This window comes from Sceloporus occidentalis, unplaced genomic scaffold (assembly GCF_023333645.1).
Source record: "Sceloporus occidentalis isolate IW3139 unplaced genomic scaffold, rSceOcc1.0.p SCAF_94, whole genome shotgun sequence".
Classification (NCBI taxonomy): Eukaryota; Metazoa; Chordata; class Lepidosauria; order Squamata; family Phrynosomatidae; genus Sceloporus; species Sceloporus occidentalis.
Genome location: NW_028317074.1, coordinates 2,885,443 through 2,902,601, shown reverse-complemented (window position 1 = coordinate 2,902,601; position 17,159 = coordinate 2,885,443). Strand labels below are relative to the sequence as shown.

Genomic DNA, 17,159 nt, shown 5'->3' with positions numbered 1-17,159 from the left:
TGATGTGTCTGTGTTCATGCAGCTGATATTCCATAAAAAACTTTGATGACAATGTAAATCTGATTTCACATCTTTGTATACAGTCAACATAGCATTATAGAAACAAAATAAATGTCAAGTGGTATTTGGTATAACTCTTTAAACTGTACCATTATGTTGTATTTTTTTTGTTATACTATTTTGTTGAAATTGTAACCACAATGCTAAATAAATGTACCATGTTCATTCTTCATTACTAACTGCGCACCTTAAAAATATCATTTTGAAAGTGTTCTTTTTTTTAATGAAAACCACGCTTTGATGCCTGAGATTAAATAGTAGTCCTTTCACACTAACACAGTATATGAAATGTGTTTGATGGCAAATGTGGATAGGAGCTGCTCCAAGTGCAAAATCTGAACCAGTCCCATTTTTTCCACTTTTACTTTTTTCATGAAGTCATGACATAATTTAGAGATAGATGTTAAAAGCAAAATAATCATTAACAAAAAACAACTTGATGAATGGTATAAGGCCTGTCACAGCATACCATTGAATTATCAATGGAGAGGTTTATGATGCAATAAACAAACAGTTATTTGGCCAATTATCTTCTTATATCTCTATGAAATGTTCAGAGATACCATGAAGCCTGTGGCCCTCTCTTTATGTTATTCTTTGCCCTTAAATATAATATTAAATAGCCCTGACAATTTTAGTTTTGGAAAATAATGTAGAAGACTGTTGGGTGCCTTGGGCATTCTTACCTACTTAAATAAAGTGCATTTTTTTAAAAATTTGGTGAAAGCATGAAAAATAGTCATCATGTCTAAAATTAGCGTAACATTTTAAAGCCTGAGGCACCATCCTGTCACTTTAGAGATGTAAGGTTATTATTCCGAGGGCTACTGTAAAATCGTATCGACTGCTATTCACAGAGGATTGAATATTCATCGTAAACTAAAATATAAACTATTCTCTAACAGCAGTCCAAGAAACATCATTTATTGGCAATAGTTTTGCACTTCCACATCGTTTCAATAATGTTGTGCTGCCACAATTGTATTTTAATTGCTACAGTTTTAAAATAATGAGGGGTATTATCATAACTGGAAATGTCAGAAACTCACTAAATTAGGTGGCTTATTGACATCTTCCCGGGGCAGGTCTCCCTCTTCTGTGGGATTGGCTTCATAGGAGGAGGGAAAGCCCATATACAAGCTTGGGTTAAGTTGGTTGAGAGTAGGAGGAGAATTGGGAAGGGAGTGGCCATGGCTAAATTCTAAATTTCATATTTGTAGAAGAAATTTGGGATCTGTGTACTGTGTTAGCGGCATGGTTATGCGTGAAAATGCTTTTCAGAACTGGGTAGTTGCAAAATGTTAGTAACGATAAATACACATTATAAATGGAATCCTCTCAATGCAGTTTCTGAAACTAATTAGATTACCATACTTGTGTTTACACCGATATCTTGCATTGATTATGTGTAAAAGGGCTAAGTGATCACATAAAGTGGCAGTCGATGAGCCCTCAGCAATAACATTCCTTGGGATCTGGTGTATTTTACATAAACCACTAAATCACACCATAATGTGAATGTCATTCAAGGTGACAACCCAACAATTGTATATAATATTGTATAAGAAAATTTATTACCTTTTTTATTCAACCCAGTGAGCTATAAACTTAAATCACTGTTAGGACAGAAACAACCCAATATATTTTTACATACAGTCATTATTTTCAAGCTAATGGCATAAATACGTATTAATTGTACAAATGTACAGATGAATCCTGTAGATTATGGGTTTCTCTACATTGTTCCTCTGGCTAGCACCATAAATGCTGTAAGTTGTAACATGTCCTTGTGGTACCAACAAGCCAAGGAATTAACCTGCCATAGCAGGTTAAGACGGAATATGACACAGCCCAACCCCAGTGCCTGTGGCTTAGTATACTACGTGGGATGGGACCATCTGTCTGTCAGTTTCCCACATTGGGGCAGACGTGGGCAGCAGAGCACCAACATAAAGATTTGTCAACATAGGTGAGTTATAGTTCAAGGGAGTGTCCTAGGTGTTGTCAACTTAGCTGATATTGACAGCCATTCCTCTTTCTTGGTGTTTATACATTTTAATACAATGTTATAAACTGGTACTTAAAATACACCGTATATGTGGATAGGTCATTTTTACCCATTAGGTGCACATTAGGGACAAATAACAAAATAGTTTTAAAAAAATCTGCTTCCCAGGATACCACTAAGTTTTATCATGTATTAACCACATTTGAAGTAATGCAGAAAATGATAGAAGTACAAATTATTAGCTTAGTAGTAGTGTCACTCCTAGTGTTTTTATCCTTACGATTTAATAATTAATGTAAAAGGCATTAGTGCCATAACAATTTCTTATTGTTGTAAGAAAAAGAGAAAACAATTGCAACAATATGGACTTCATATTCCATTAGTGCCAATAGCCAGTAACATTTTATTGGATCCTCAAATCCAACATTATTACTAAAAACATTGTTTCATGTCCTAGACAATGCACAATCATTGTTCTTCTTCACACATATCAATTTCTAGAAGAGAAGAGGAAATATTAATGCTTAATTAAATTTAAAGACAAAATATCCTAGATGGCTTCAGATGTCAAAGAGACTGCATAGCAATGATTGTGGGGCACACACTGCAAATCCCTGGGTCCTGCAAATCTAAGAGCTTCACACTCTCCATATTTCAATGCTGCACAAGTATAAAACTACAGCAAGAAAGGACACTGGGTAGATCTTCTCCCTATCTATCTACTTACCCGACATCCTAAGCCACATTAGATTTTACTGTTTTGACCCGATGACCAAGAGGAAGGAACTGTGATTCATGCATTTCAGTATTTCCACTTTTTTTTCTAGATATGGTTATTACTACCAAGATTATGTGGCATTTGAATGAAACAATGTGTTTCTATTATTAATGCAATGGCGTGACAGATACTCAGCCTTGGTTAAATGCATGTTTTCATGGATGAGTCACTGGCATTGATAGAGAAGACTCCACCCTGTTAAGCACATGACATTCAGTACAGAATTCATGTCTGTAAGTGTACGTGTCTTGTTCTTTTTCAGTTCTCAACAGATTTCCATTGTACAATGTACAATGCAGTGAATTATGTCATTTTGTCCAGTGCCTAGGATTAAGCATGGCTCCCAACCTTTTTTGTATAACTTTATTTTCGGCTAGCCATCAATGGGGTAACATAAGTGCGTTTAACTTGATTGACCTGTCCAAGTTCAGACTACCTTCTACGGATGTTTTTCAAAATAGTTATGTGAAAGATTAGGTCTTATATCATTCTTGTTAGTCACTGCGGATATTGTTAGGCAAACAAAACCAGCTGTGGACTTGTTTTTAAATAAGCTGCTACAATATAACAGACTTCACTGTGTTGCAAAATGAAGTATAATAGATATGTAAACATTAATTTGTAAATTCTTATAGAAGTGCAAAAAATGCATCACAAAATATTTTTTTTTAGGTTTTTTTAGGTTTTAGGCTGGGAGGGTGCTTAATGTGGTTTATTATGTAGAACATAAGTAAATAGCCTTATGGGTTGTAGCAGTTGGACATACGTTACTTGTTGATATCAGATTCACAAGTGGAACATCTTTATATATTATATTAAATTAAAAATCTGAAACTTCTTTTACACTAGTCTCTGTTCCCAAACACACATGGAATAGAGTCCAGCCTTAAGGCATATCATTAACCACACTCAGCATTTCAATCAAAGCCTCTCTTTACTTTTTAACAGTCCACACCCAGTGGAACAGCTTTGGCAGGTTATTGCAAAAGATATTGGCTGGGTCTCAGAAAAGTTTTAGGCTAAGGCGTGTCCCTTCACAGTCTTTCTATCTCTTGTGAAAACAAGCTCACAAATCCATAGTATCATTATTTCTCCCAGAGCCTTTTCTTGCTGTTCTGTTCAACATTTCCATTGCTGCAAAATGCTGTGTGTTGATACAAAAAAAAGATGAAAAAAATGTGGGTGATGTTAGAAAATTAGACATTGTTTCTTTTACGCTCTCAACTGGCTGTCTCTACTGAAACCAGAAAGCATCACTGTGTAAATGTCATGCACATGCTTGGTAACACTCCAATTGAAGTAAACAAAGCAGCAAGCAGTCACATGTATGCAAACACATCAGTAGTTGTTAGATAGCATATGTGTAATCATTTTAATGAAAAAACAGCTCCCTCTGGCTAGAATGGGAGTTCTTCTGAGCATGTGCAGGAAGCATACCACGGTATGCTCCCAGCTTTCAGTAGAGGCAGCTACAGGGAGGAGTTATATGAGGCAGAAACGTCCAGTTAACTGAAGAATAGCTGCACAGTTTTACATAAATAAAGCGTTGCGCATTGTACGAAAAAATAGTGATAGCATGCTTTTTAAAAAAAAAGACTGTTTCAGTTAGTTAATGGTACTACCACTATACATAGCTCTTAATAGTGTATTGACACAAATGAATATATATTCATTATTGGTCATTGTCCGCACTGCTTTCCTCTCATGATGTTTGAAAAACAAATAGCAATTTTGTAGATTCAGATTCTGTAACCAGCATTTTACTTTGGGATATCAATCATAACAGTTTCATGGATGGTTTCAGCTATGTTTTGCCTATGTCATACATAAACCTCCAAAAACAATTGAACACGTTACTACTGCTTGACTAAAATGTATTCACAAACAATTCTATATGCAATTATAACATGAATTTTATGAGGTAGTCAGCATAATAGAGGTTAGCCTTTACAATTTTGCTTACAATGCTTTTTTTATATATGTTGAATATTGTATAGTATTCTATAATGTAGGATGACGATGTCTGTTACAATCCAAGTGTAATCAGTCCTGCAAATGTTTCCTGTGGACAGCATTATTAACACCCAGCAACATGTCAACAATTGAAATGGATGAAAAAACATCCATGGAAAATATTTTTTGTATTTGACAGGCTTGCTGGCATTAGTCATGAAGGAATTTAGATTTATTACACATAAAACATAGCAAAGACAAATATTCCTTCCACTTAGGAAAAATAGCAGAAGAAAATAAATGCACTAAGACTTGGTTCTACTAAAGTAGAAAAGTTTATTCGTTGAAGATAGCTCTTGTGGTATCTTACTGAAACATATGTTCCACGATCTCTTCCGTAAGACTTGAGGTTGCAGAGAACAATTTACAAATTGAAGTGATTTATCTCACCTTTCAGGGCTTTGCTTTTTCAAACCCTACATTAATTTTATATATAACCAGATATATATATAGGTAATTAAAGTTGACATGGGTGTTGCCCATTTGCAGTTTTAGCCCACACCTAGTTAGTAAAGGTAGTGCATTGAGCTTTAAGGTTAAATCAAAAAGGAACGTTGCTAGAATGGTTATGAAGCCAAATTGGAAAAAGAGCCATTGAAACTAATGGAATGTTTCTACTGCTGTGCCAAGTTCTTTGCCCCAGATTTTCCTTGATAGATATGCCAGTGTCATGTCACATATTTAAAATGACTCATTGGTTCAGAATGCTATACATTCTGCCTTCCTTCTTTGTATGTATCGGAGGGTCTGGTCATTTAACCACTTGAGCTACAGTGCATTATGTTTTAAGACATAATATGCTTCTAGTCAAACATAAGTACCACCAGTAAGTTTTGAGCTAAAAAAAAAAGTCTTAATGGTTTTATAAGTTTATACAATGAATCAAAGGGTAGTGGTGGAGCAACAATGAAGATCCTTACTTTTCAAATTTGGTCTAGAACAAACAAGAACAAGTGTTTATTTTGGATGCATTCCACTATCGAAAATATTACAATGTTCCCACTTAACACCATGAATATATGAATTCATGAATGTATCTATTTACTGAGCAAATAACTGAAGATACAAAGCTTACTGGCTGTTGGTCAGTCTAAATGTATTTTTCTATTGTTAGAAAACAGTTAATTGGGAATTCATACAATGAAAGTTCTTATTCTAAGCGTTTTATGCAGTCAAATAAACAGAAAGAATGTTGAGTAAAATATCAACTCTACAGCTTTTATTAGTGGCTACTACCAGGACAATGTAATTGAAGATGAAAGCTACTTGTTGGCACCAGTAGATTCAGTAGCGCTTTACAATGAGAGTTGGTAGAATAAAGTTAAAGAAGCAAACTGGTACAAAAGGAGAAGAGGGCCTTGCTCTTGCGAGCTTACAATCTATTCGGTTAATGGGGAAGTGAAACAGTAGACTCAAGTCAGGCATTGATGTTGGACAAAAACTGGAACTGGAACGGAGATTGCAAGCCAAGCCTTCTCGTCCAACATCAGTGGCTAACCTCACAAATACTCTACCTCACAAATTTCTCACAGAAACACTCCAGAATCTTGGGCAAAGCCTTCCTAGACACTGTTATAGTTGCAAAGGGGCATTTAAATGTATGAATGGGTTTGGAATGCTACAAATAAGCATTGTATATAAAGCCATTAAAAGTAAAAAAACAAAATCAAATGGTGAAAGCCATAAAATGCCTCTCACGTAAAATTTCAATTTCAATTAAATCAACTTGTAGCTTTGTCTGCTGATCTATACATCAAGACACATACAATAAATATAATCTTGTCATTTTAATTTATCTGTATTTAGTGAAGTGTGAACCATATGGCAAATGTTCCACATTTTTGGACTGTGTGGTCTCAGATTGTCTTACCAGTTCTTCTGGCAAACAGATAATCTGAGGGTTTTTTTCCAGAGGTGTTGTGGTAGTTTCAATATTATGAAATACTGTATTCTGGTGACATAATAAATAAACAATAAGTAAAATAGCCCACAAACCACAGAGGAAGTTGAGTAACCAGTTGAGTGGTGTGTTCTCTTAAAATAATAAAACTAAATTTAAGCAAGTGAGGCTTCATTTGTCTCACACCAACCATCTCATGTTATCATGCAAGACATTCCTTAAGAAGATAGGTTGAAGTTCATTATGGAAGTAACTAATTAAGCCTTTGCATTCTTTGTATGTCAATCATTTATCACCTGGAAATTAAGCCATTGGGATGTATTTATATATAGTATTGCGTATATACCATTTTTTCTCTTGTAACCAATTGCTTCATGTGACAACAGTTTGCATCTTTGCATTTTAATCTCTAGCTAAATTAAATTCTCTAACACCTCAATGTATAGGCATGAGGAGGGGCACTTATGCAATACAGCTAAATAATTCACTTTTATGAATAAACAATATTTTTGAGAGAAATAGGCCAGTGAAAATCAAAATGGAGTCTGGTTACAAATACAATGGATGTAAACGGACCCACAATATACTTTTGCAGGTGGCACTTTTGCAGGATCAGTACCTGAGGTAGGTAGAAGGTGTAAAAGGGCAACTAGACCTTTTTCCCAGTGTGTCCTATCACAAGAAGGAAATGCAGAACTTGTTATATGTGTTCATGTGTTTTGGTACAAGACATGTAGACAAAAATGATTAAGAATTTAATAACTTCAATGACCATACATTTTTTTTTTTCTGTAGGTTCTCAAGTGCTGACACTAAGTATTCACCAACATGTTGGTCCTTCTAGCTGGTATTTTCGTTGTTCACATTGCCACGGTGATAATGCTGTTTGTATCCACCATCTCCAATGTAAGTTTTTAAGAAATAGATGAAAACAAAAACGTAATAATAATAAAGATCCTCCATGTCTCCATTAGGGCTGCTGTATAACATGAAAACATGGGCTGCTGTATAACATGGTGGGGCTTCATGAGGTTCTTTCTTACGTTAGCAAGCATAACAGACAGGAGAGAGGAGCTGGAAGCCAAGTTCCCTTAGGAACCCTTTTCTTTAATAATGCATTGAAGTTTATAATAATATTACTGTATCTGCAAAGCATGTGTCCCCACTGTTACGATTTAAGCAAAACAATCGAGATTTTCAGTCACTGTCCCTCTGTCCTTCCAAACTCTCCCCATACTGCTTTTGGGGAAGTGTGTAACATGGGCTAGTTAGGGAGATCAGAGGATCCCCTTGAACTGGACTAGATCTTGGACTGAAGCTGTGTAAATGCACAAATTGCATTCTCAGAGAACTAAAAAAAGGAGACCCATGTTCCTTTCCTTTTTGTGGTAATTTTGAAATGTTAATGTTCTTAATAATTTGTAATATATTTTAGTGATCTAACACATTTATAGAACACAGTGCAGAGACACAAAACCTTTTCTACATCTCCAAGGTTCAATTTGCACCAGGCCTAGAAAGTAACACTAAAGAGTCTTCTCTGGGAGCAACGTGCTAATATGCCGCCCATAAAATAAAATAAACATACAATATATGTATTAGGTATGCATGGTGTATAGCTAATCCTTTTCAATGTATCTCACTTTAAATTGTGTTGCAACAATAGAGCATAAAGATAGTTCACTCCCTACTGCTAAAGCTATTCAGTTTTCACAAAATGGCAGTAGACAAACTTGACCAGTAATGTGGGGAGACAAATCAATGCCTACTTTTTAACTAGTCTTTAGATGAAATGAACATTTCAGCAAATATCCTGACTTATACATTGTCAGTTGTTACATCCTATAACAGAGCCCTGATGGTATATTCCTGTAACAACAAAAAATTTTTGTCTAAAAATCATTTTTTTAGGTATGGTTGCAAGGTCAACAGGGTGGTTCCCGAGGTATCTGGTTTCAATGCAACAACTCAGAGTGCTCGAGTATAATGAACACCATGAGTGAAGCGGATCGTAAGTTGCATTAATTTTCTCATTTAACATATATTTGGGACTATGGCTTCAATTTATCGATTTATTTATAGCTCTATATACTACTGTTCCAGGTAAACTCCCCATCTGGCAGAATAAAAGTTGATACTGTGATGGACTCTAAAGATGAAATAAGGGTATATCAGGAAGATCTATATAGATAAATCTAAATCTATATACTAGCAAGAACAAGGATGATTTACATGGAGGAAAGGCGATAATAGTAACAAGCTACTGTTAGATCAAGTAAATGTTGCAGTTGCATTATTATTATTATTATTATTATCTTTTATTTATATAGCTCCAACAGTTTACGCAGCGCTTAATACAATACATAAATTTAAGGGATATGAAAAGACAAGAATTGACAGACTAAGACAAACCGATACAGTCTGTGGAGAAAGCCCTGCTCGCAAGCTTACCATTCACCTATATAGATTGAGCACAAAAGGACAGTTTCTAAAAAAAGCATTTACACAGGCTATTCACAACAGTACTGTCCTTTACCATTGCCTTGTTGATGTTAATAAAGCTTGGGAATTTTGAAAATACTATGTGTTCTTGGTATATTAGTGGTATTTTAAAAAATATTAACTTTCTATTGCCATTAATCTAGTAACATAAATGTATCAACAAATACATTGTCATTGTAAAATGGATTGATTTTGAAATTGTATGCATTCGTAATTTTTCCAACATTTAACGATTCATTTCTTTTTCATTAGAACCTTCAATGAAAGCAGTTGAAGCATTCATGGTACTGGCCATCATCTTCTCCTGCTTCGCTCTGTGTGCCTTCATTGGTCAGCTGTTTACTCTGGATAAGGGAAAGCGTTTCTACATCACTGGAGCCCTTATGCTAGTCTGCTGTGAGTTCCATATCTGATCTATGCTGCTAATTTATGGAGTTTCTATTCATAAATGTCATCAATTAAGCTTTTCAAGCTATATAAATGTTTACCTATGGTTGATGTAAGATGTTCCAAAAGATAAATTGGATTTTAGCCATAGCTTGGCTTTAAGTAAACTACAGTTGACATAAATCATTCTTTTTTTTATTCAGGGTTGTGTGTGCTGATTGGAGTTTCTATCTACACTGCTCGATTTTCAAGAGCTGATGGCTTCTACCATGGATACTGCTTTATTTTGGCATGGATCTGCTTTTGTCTTAGTCTTCTAGTGGCAATCCTCTACCTTGTCCTGCGAAAGAAGTAAAGAGCTCCTGACCTCTTTCCCACAGCCTCTGAACATTGTTCTTCAAGATGTCATCCCACACCCCCCCAAACACATACATGCTTCAGCAGACTTTGTCTTAACATCAAAAGGTTGCGTGTGATGTCAAAAGCTGTGGGCAATATTTTTCAGGAAACAAAGTCCTAGAAGAAACCTCCATATAATAATGACAAATCATTTTCTCCTCTAAATATAAACATTTAGTTAAATACCACATATCAATGTTTTTTTTTCCATATTTCAGAAATTAAAGTGTTATCCTAAAATGATCTATCTCCTCTACAATGCCTGCACAGCAGAGAGATGCAGAAGCAATCATCTCACAAATAAGGCACAATTATAATATTTGGACCAAAAACAAAGGATATTTTTCTTCCACAAAATAATAGGGAGCTGCTGAGGAACATATTTGCAAGCACCACTGTTAATCTTTATTGTAAGCCATGAACATTTACTTTGTTACGCAGCAGTTGCTGTAAATTTATTTTCTAGCAGGCATAATCTTGGTTTACATGTTCTTCGTAACAAAATAAGTCAATTGTATTTATTTAAATTGTAGCTCAACAAGTCCTGTCAATGCAGTATCTTATGTGGTGTTACAGGAACACCATGTGGATTTCTCTCCGTACTGCATGTAACTACAATTGAAAGACATTCCAGTATCTTCAACTAAAATGGATTTGTGTGTTTTTTTGGTGCCAAAAGTGATTGATGTTATTCAAAGCATGATTATTTTAGAGAAAATACACATGTATTATCTTCTCGTTAAGGCTTATAAGGTATTCAGGTAATATTAATAAAATATACATATTAATATGAATACATTTTAATTGAACGTGTTTTATACTTCCTCTTCTTGTCCAATACAAGTCCTAAATGTTTAGAAACATTTTATTTGCATTTTATAGCTCAGTTAAAAGGATCAATCGTTTACCAGCACTTTGGGGAAGTATCGTGTGACAGACGGAGCGGTGGCTATGTGGAATTGTAGTTTGAGGGGATATCCTAAATATATCCTAAACAAGTAATATTAGCTAAATAAGTCTTTAAATTAGATTAGTAACCTCACTGTCACATTGTTTCTACGTTGTACTTAAGGGCAACTGTTTTGTGCTGTTCCACTTTGAGCAAAAGAAGGACCAGACTGAGACCAAAATAGGATCAGGTTTAGAAAAACACAAGCAAACTTTAATTTAGTAGCTGATTTTTGCAATTACAGTGATGGCTGATGGTTTCCCTGTGTGGAATTCAATCAGTCCAGGCCTAAGGGATTATTTTATTTTTCGAAATTTGGAGAGCTCACTTGAAATTATTTTTAATTACATTTTAGCAAGCCATTTTGAGGGATAATCCTTTTGCAAACACATAAATATTCCTTTACTCAAGCATTTATGGTCATTGATGCCTCTCAGTCTCAGCATGAACGCTGGTTTTAACCTTGTTTGTTTATGATGGGTAAATTATCTTACCAACAGAGGTTTAATACTACATATTTATCACATTCTTATATGAGTTAAGTTACTTTTTTCAAGATCCCCCATTACAAACATTGGACACTTCTTTTGGAATGTCTAATTGAACCCTGTTCCACTCCATTACAACATCCACCCATTTAAGCCAAGTCCGACTGTTATTTAGGCAATGCTTCACCCATTTTTGTTTAGGCTTTGCCTACTAGTCTTTTATTTTTAAACATTTTAGGGGGGTCTAGTGCCCCAGACACTTTTGTGCATAATAGCGCATGGGATATAATTCCTGTTATGTGTTTTGGCGTGATTGCTAGCATAATGAGATGTATTTGCCCATTGGAATTATTTTCTTACTGTTATTAGCCAAGTAGGTTAATTAATCCACATATGACTGAAAAACAAGAAAACCCCTAAAAAAACCCACATCATTGCAAAGGCTCTTCTGATTATGTACTAGGGTAGGTAGGCAAGGGCTATTTTTCTTCCTTTTTATACTCCAACTAATTCATATTGTATATTTGACAGGGTTTATTGCTTTTTGTCTAGCGGAACAAATATGTATTGTATGCACTAATTGTAAATATTTTGATACAACAGTATATATCTTACTGAAAATACAATTCTGCTTAAAGCACATGGTTGTCTGTTTGTATTTGTGAATTGATAAGAAACAAACAACATAAAATGTGACAGCAGATAAGAACAATTTATCCCATCTAGTCTCCCCATTTTTCCTGATGTATGACTCAGGTACTTAATCATGTCTTCAGATTTAGGATAGCTTAATGTGTATCCCATGCATGTTTAATCCCTTGATGACAATTGCCGGTCCGGGCACGTCACGGAAATTCATGTCGATAACGACAAATGACGTGCCAGGACCGGCACGTCATTAAACGGGTGCAGAAAGCGATCTATTTTCGCTTTCTGCACCGAAACGGCGTTGCTGTAATGCCTCGACCTCGAGGCATTCAGCAACGCCATTATCGGCACAAAGGGGCCATCTCTGGCCCCTCCCCGGGGCGTCAACATCCGCCATACTTTGTATGGCGGCGGACGCCCGTTTTAAAAGCGTTTAGGAGGCGATCAACGATCGCCTCCTAAACTTAAATGGTGTCGCTGGAATGCCTCGATCAGGAGGCATCCAGCGACACCAAACACTTACCTTTGGATGGGCTGTGACCGCTCCGGAGAGCGGTCACAGCCGCAGCTGCTGGTGATCTTCGCCATCTGCAAGATGGCGGCGGTCCGGGAAAATTCAATAAAGAAACAATAAAGTCTAAAAAGTTCGCTAGACGGTCTCCAGACCCTCTAGAGAACTCTGGCTCCACTTGCAGGTTGAATATAGGTACTGCATTCAACCATGCAAGTCAATGGAGCTCAGCTTTCTAATCACAGTGTGATTAGAAAAAATAAATTAAAAATAAAATAAAATTAATAATAATTAGAAAAAAAATAGTAAAAAAACAGTAAAATGTAAAAATAATTTCCCACTGATTTCACTATCAGGGGAACCTTCAAGTTGAAAAAAATTTTTTAAAAAATTTAAAAAAAGGCAAAAAATAAAAATATATATATAAAAAATATATTTTTGTGAGCAAGTCCTAAAATTAGCATATTAGCTTAAAACAATTCTCGCATGGAAAGAGTTAAAATACTGGCATATTAAATGCCCATGGGGTGTCTACTTTAAAAAAATGTATGATTTGATGGGGTAAATTGAATTGGCCGGGTTCAACAAGGTCCCAATTAACACGGGGGGAAGGATGGCCACACATCTAATTTCCAATTAGAAAAATGCACACGTACCAAATGTGGCCTTTTAGTTCCCCCCAAAAATGACAAACCCATGCATGTGGGGTATCACTGTACTCAGGAGATGTTGCTGAACACATATTGGGGTGTCGTGTGACAGCGGCATATACCAGGAGCTGTAAATTCATACATAAAGTAGGTGTGTGTGGGAAAAATACACACACAAAAATACTACTGCAAACTTTGAAAAAATGCTGGTGGTAAAATGTGTGCATGCAAAGAGTTAAAATACCAGCATTTAAAATACCCTGGGGTGTCTAGTTTTCAAAAATATATGGTTTTGTTGGGCATACTGAAATGGCCCGGCTCAAAGATGTACCAAATAGGGCACGGGCAGTGGATCCCCAAATGCCAAAGTTCAACATTGAAAAATGTGCATGCCCCAAATGTGGCTCTTTTGCCCCCGAACAGCCAGGCAAAATCATTCATGTGGGGTATCACTGCGCTCAGGAGATGTTTCTGAACACATATTGGGGTGTTTTGTGATAGTGACATATACGAGAACTTTTTAATTCATACCTGAAGTAAAATGTGTGTGACAAAACAAATGGAAAAAAATGACTATCACAAAGTTTGACAAAGACTGGTGGTAGATATGGTGCATGGAAAGAGTTAAAATACTAGCATTTGAAATACCCTGGGGTGTCTAGTTTTCAAAAATATATAGCTTTATTGGGCACACTGAAATGGCCCGGCTCAAAGATGTACCAAATAGGGCATGGGCAGTGGATCCCCCAATACGCCAAAGTGCAACATTGAAAAATGTGCATGCCCCAAATGTGGCCCTTTTGCCCCCAAACAGCCAGGCAAAATCATTCATGTGAGGTATCGCTGTACTCAGGAGATGTTGCTAAACACATATTGGGGTGTTTTTTGATAGTGACATATACCAGAACCTGTTTATTTATACCTAAAGTAAAATGTGTGTGTAAAAACAAATGCAAAAAAATTACTACCATAAAGTTTGACAAAGGCTGATGGTAGAATAAGTGCTTGGAAAGGGTTAAAATACCAGCATTTGGAATACCCTGGGCTGTCTAGTTTTCAAAAATATATGACTTGATGGGGTAAATTGCATTGGCCGGCTTCAAAGATACCCGAAATGGCACATGGGGGGAAGAATTACCAGATTTGGAAAAAATGGCTTTGAAATAGCAAAACGGTACCTGTACTTATTGCTCCATAACGTGCAGAAAAAAGCAAAAAAACATAAAAACATTGGGTATTTCTAAACTCAGGACAAATAGTAGAATCTATTTAGCAGGTTTTTTTATTACCTTTTATAGATGAGTAAAAGATTTTTCAACTAAAAGTTAGAAACAGTCATTTTTTTCTAAATTTTTCACTATATTTTATACGTTTTTTAATAGTAAATAATATGATACAATCAAAACAATGTCATCTAAAGAAAGCCCTTCTTGTCCTGAAAAAAACAATATCTAATGTGTGTGGGTTCAGTAAACGGGAAAGAAGAAAATTACAGCTAAACACGAGCAGCGCAGAAATGTTAAAACGGCCATTGTCACGAAGGGTACAAAAAGTAAAATCAGCCTTTGTCACGAAGGGGTTAAATGTCCTTACTGTATTAGCATCTAGAACTTCTCATATGAGGTTGCTCCATTCATATACTACTCTTTCAGTAAAGTAAAACCTCTTAGTTACATCTTAAGCTCTGACCCTCTAGTGTCTTAAATGTGACTTGATGTACTGTGCATAAACCTGAATTAACCATTACTGTGGGTGTATATTATGAGACATATTTTTTCCAGCGAGGGCTGGTATCATCTGGCCCAGTGAAAAACCCAGCCAATTGACCCATTAATGTGTCGATCTAGACATATTGTAGTTCTTGTTATTTTCTAAACACTCTTTTGTTGAACATGCAGTAAAACATGCCAAAAAAAAAAAGCTTCTGAAAGTAGCTAAGAATGTTCAAACCCTAGAGTGAAATTGCCTCCTTTGCCCTTCTGAACACACACACACAGAAATATACTTCTACACACATCACAATACTAACATACTTGCAAATACCAACATACACACTGACATTAAAAATACAAAGAGAAACTCCAGACGCTGAAAGAGTTAAACACTCTAGTCTCCTATATGTTCTTAGATCCTCAGAATAATATATCAATATAATAATAGAGATTAATTTATAAAATAAACAATTGTTATGTTTATAATAGTATATAATAACGTAACGTTATCAATTATAAATATACTTTATTTTGTATCACTTTGGTGTTTAACCTCTTTCAGTGTCAGGTGTTTTCTTTTTTTTGCGTTTTGGGAAGTTTCATGCAGGAGCTTCTTTGGCCGTTTTTTTTTTTCTCGGAATATTCTTTATCCAGCACTTCTATATTTGAGTTTACACACCACCCAGTGGACAAGTAAAGCCAAGTGGCAACCAGGCTCCCTTGCCCCTTGAGGGAACTAATATATACTCTAGAGCATACACACTCATCATAACAGACAGACACTAAAACATTCTCACTCTGCCATTACACATCACTTTCATTACATCATACAGATAACATTCCACTACCTTACGCCTATGACACATCACATATCACTCTCATTTCACCTATCGCACATAACACATCACTCCTATCTCATGTATCAAACATACCACCTCACTCCTTCACATCTATCACATATCACAATTCCCTCCCATCACAACTATTAATCATACATCACAACTCACTCGCATCACACCAATCACATATCACTTTCTCAAACTTTCCAACTCCCATGTGACATCTATATCTTACCTGGAGCCCTTCTTTACAGCCGCAATATTACCATGTGATCACGTAATGTATTATTACGTGACCCTACTTCCCTCCCACCCTCGCAAGTGGGCCAGTCCAGTTTAGACTAGCCCTGTTTAAAGCTTCAGACATAATATTACCCAGAAGTAATAGATTATTTTCTGTATTAAGGAGACAGCTAGAGACTGGTCATCAATTTTTGTCCCTTGAATCTGCAAAAGGAGTTAATTAGGAGGATATCCCATAATCACTCTGCTTCTTGATATCTTTCATTCCATTTGGATGGGAACGCCTAATCTCAGGATTAAACAGAAAGGCTTTGATTTGTTTGCCCAAGATTATGTAGACAAGACTGAAACATGTGCAGAGGAAGGCGGCAAATCTCCTCATGTAGAACACTTTTGATAATGTTTCCATGCAGAAATATGTAGGAGTATTTTAGGCCATTAACACTTTCCTGCCATAACAAAAACATGTCACTGTTAAATGCTTTAATATATTGTACATATTGCCATTGCACTTAGATTTAAAAATATAAGTCAACAGAACCAAAACACATGTGAAATAACAATGGCGCTGTTCTGGCCTTTCATAATGCACAGGATGTCAATTACTCAAGGGATGATGTTAAAAAAAAGTGGATTTCATTTTAGCAGTTGTGCCTTCACAATGGATTTCTATATTGTTATATTTTAATTTTATTAAATATTGTGTTATTACTGTTATTATTGTGTTAAACAAAAACAATATAAAATGTGTGCAGGTACAATATAAGACCATCTATAGTTTACATTCACACACATACTTTCTCACTCGCATACATGCCTTTTTCCCTCATACACACTCACTCCCTCGCATTCATGCTCTCTCTCATGCTCAAGCATAATTTCTCCCAAGCTGCTGTATGAAGAATTTAAGAGAGGCTATTGTCCCCCTGCATGGGCCTACCCCTTGATATGCTCCAACAATGAGCAATAAAATAGCTCTCATGCATGGTGCTACAGTGTTACCTAAAATCCATATTGGGGACCTTTAAAGAAGGACACGTCACAGTTTTCACTAAATGCCACAATGTATTTT

At 35.8% G+C, this 17,159-nt stretch overlaps 1 protein-coding gene across 1 annotated transcript; it reads left to right on the top strand.

Moving 5' to 3' along the window:
• Positions 1 to 7,587: 7,587 nt before the first annotated feature.
• LOC149284408 (epithelial membrane protein 1-like) lies at positions 7,588 to 10,003 on the top strand. Its single transcript, XM_089496844.1, has 4 exons — positions 7,588 to 7,665; positions 8,671 to 8,770; positions 9,514 to 9,657; positions 9,852 to 10,003. Exons 1-4 carry the CDS (start codon positions 7,588 to 7,590, stop codon positions 10,001 to 10,003), a joined length of 474 nt encoding a protein of 157 aa, XP_089352970.1.
• Positions 10,004 to 17,159: the final 7,156 nt, after the last annotated feature.